This window comes from Anneissia japonica, unplaced genomic scaffold (genome assembly GCF_011630105.1).
Source record: "Anneissia japonica isolate Jap-2015-1 unplaced genomic scaffold, ASM1163010v1 scaffold45483_len3370_cov89, whole genome shotgun sequence".
Lineage (NCBI taxonomy): Eukaryota > Metazoa > Echinodermata > Crinoidea > Comatulida > Comatulidae > Anneissia > Anneissia japonica.
In genome coordinates, this window is record NW_022690785.1 from 1,761 (window position 1) to 2,898 (window position 1,138).

At 34.5% G+C, this 1,138-nt stretch overlaps 1 protein-coding gene across 1 annotated transcript in view; it reads left to right on the forward strand.

Annotated features, from left to right (window-relative positions):
• Positions 1 to 598, forward strand: part of LOC117099955 (BTB/POZ domain-containing protein KCTD3-like) — a gene marked incomplete at both ends in the record, with an annotated part of 2,262 nt that extends 1,664 nt beyond the window's left edge. The window contains one exon of the mRNA XM_033239488.1: positions 320 to 598. Coding sequence (XP_033095379.1) covers positions 320 to 598 — 279 coding nt within the window. The remainder of the gene's footprint in view (positions 1 to 319) is intronic.
• Between the last annotated feature and the right edge of the window lie 540 nt (positions 599 to 1,138).

The window sequence follows — 1,138 nt, forward strand, 5'->3', positions numbered from 1 at the left end:
TATATACAGTATATACGAAATGTAGCTTAGTGGATAAGATGCTTGGCTTCCAATCCCAAGGTCCTTTGTTCTAATCCTGCAATGTTGATGGAGTGGAACTATAGCTTGGTGATTAAGATGCTTGCTTTCTAATCCCAGGGTCATGGGTTCAAATCCTGCAATGTTGATAAAGTGGAGCTGTAACATAGTGATTAAGATGCTTGCCTTCCATTGGACTGAAGACATCATAAAACAAAAATATTATGTGACAAAAACCTATGATTTGCCTATTTATGGGACAAATTTGTCACATAAAACTTCATTTCATATCTTACGAAAGATATAGACCCTAGGAAGGTGATAAATGTGACAGGTCATCATGGTTGGATTGCTGTAGCCTACGCACACTTTGTCTGTTGCTATCGCATCAAAGAGTCCAGTGGATGGCAGCTTGTATTTACGACTCCATATCTTGAACAATGTATCGAAAGACTCGCTCTCAACTCAAAGGTCGTTGGGGTCACACAGACAGATGGTCGTGATAAGATGCTTGCCGTTGCGTTTGGTAGTATGATTCGATTATGGTGCTGCCAAGATGATAGTTTACGGAACGAAATAGGTTTGTAAAATATTTAATTCAGAATTTGTTCTTGAGATATTTAAATCGGAAAATAATATCTATTAACTAAAGATATTAATAATATTTTGTAGAAGGTTAAAACACAACATATACAGGACTTAAAGTATTTAAAATAAGGAACGACTTTAATTAAATTATCCCGGTATGTCCATTTTTCGTAGAATCTTAGAATTCCCCCATTTCTGATTGTCGCCATATTCAAATTTACCGCTAATTGGAGAGCTCAATGAAAACACGTCTGTTCACCACGGAGTCACAGCCAATATCCTATAATAATAATAATAATAATAATAATAATAATAATAGTAGTAGTAATATTGAATAGAACATAGGTAATTCGATCTTTATCTTTAAGCAATTAAGATTTAGTCACAGTTGTGAGGCCTTTTATGGAAATGAATTTTGGAATTATGGAAAGTTCAACAAAATTGACCCTGTACAATGGTTTTAAAATCTCCTCCTGTTTGTTCCTGTCACAAGGTTACTAGAGGAAATCATTTTTGCAGAATACCATTTTTT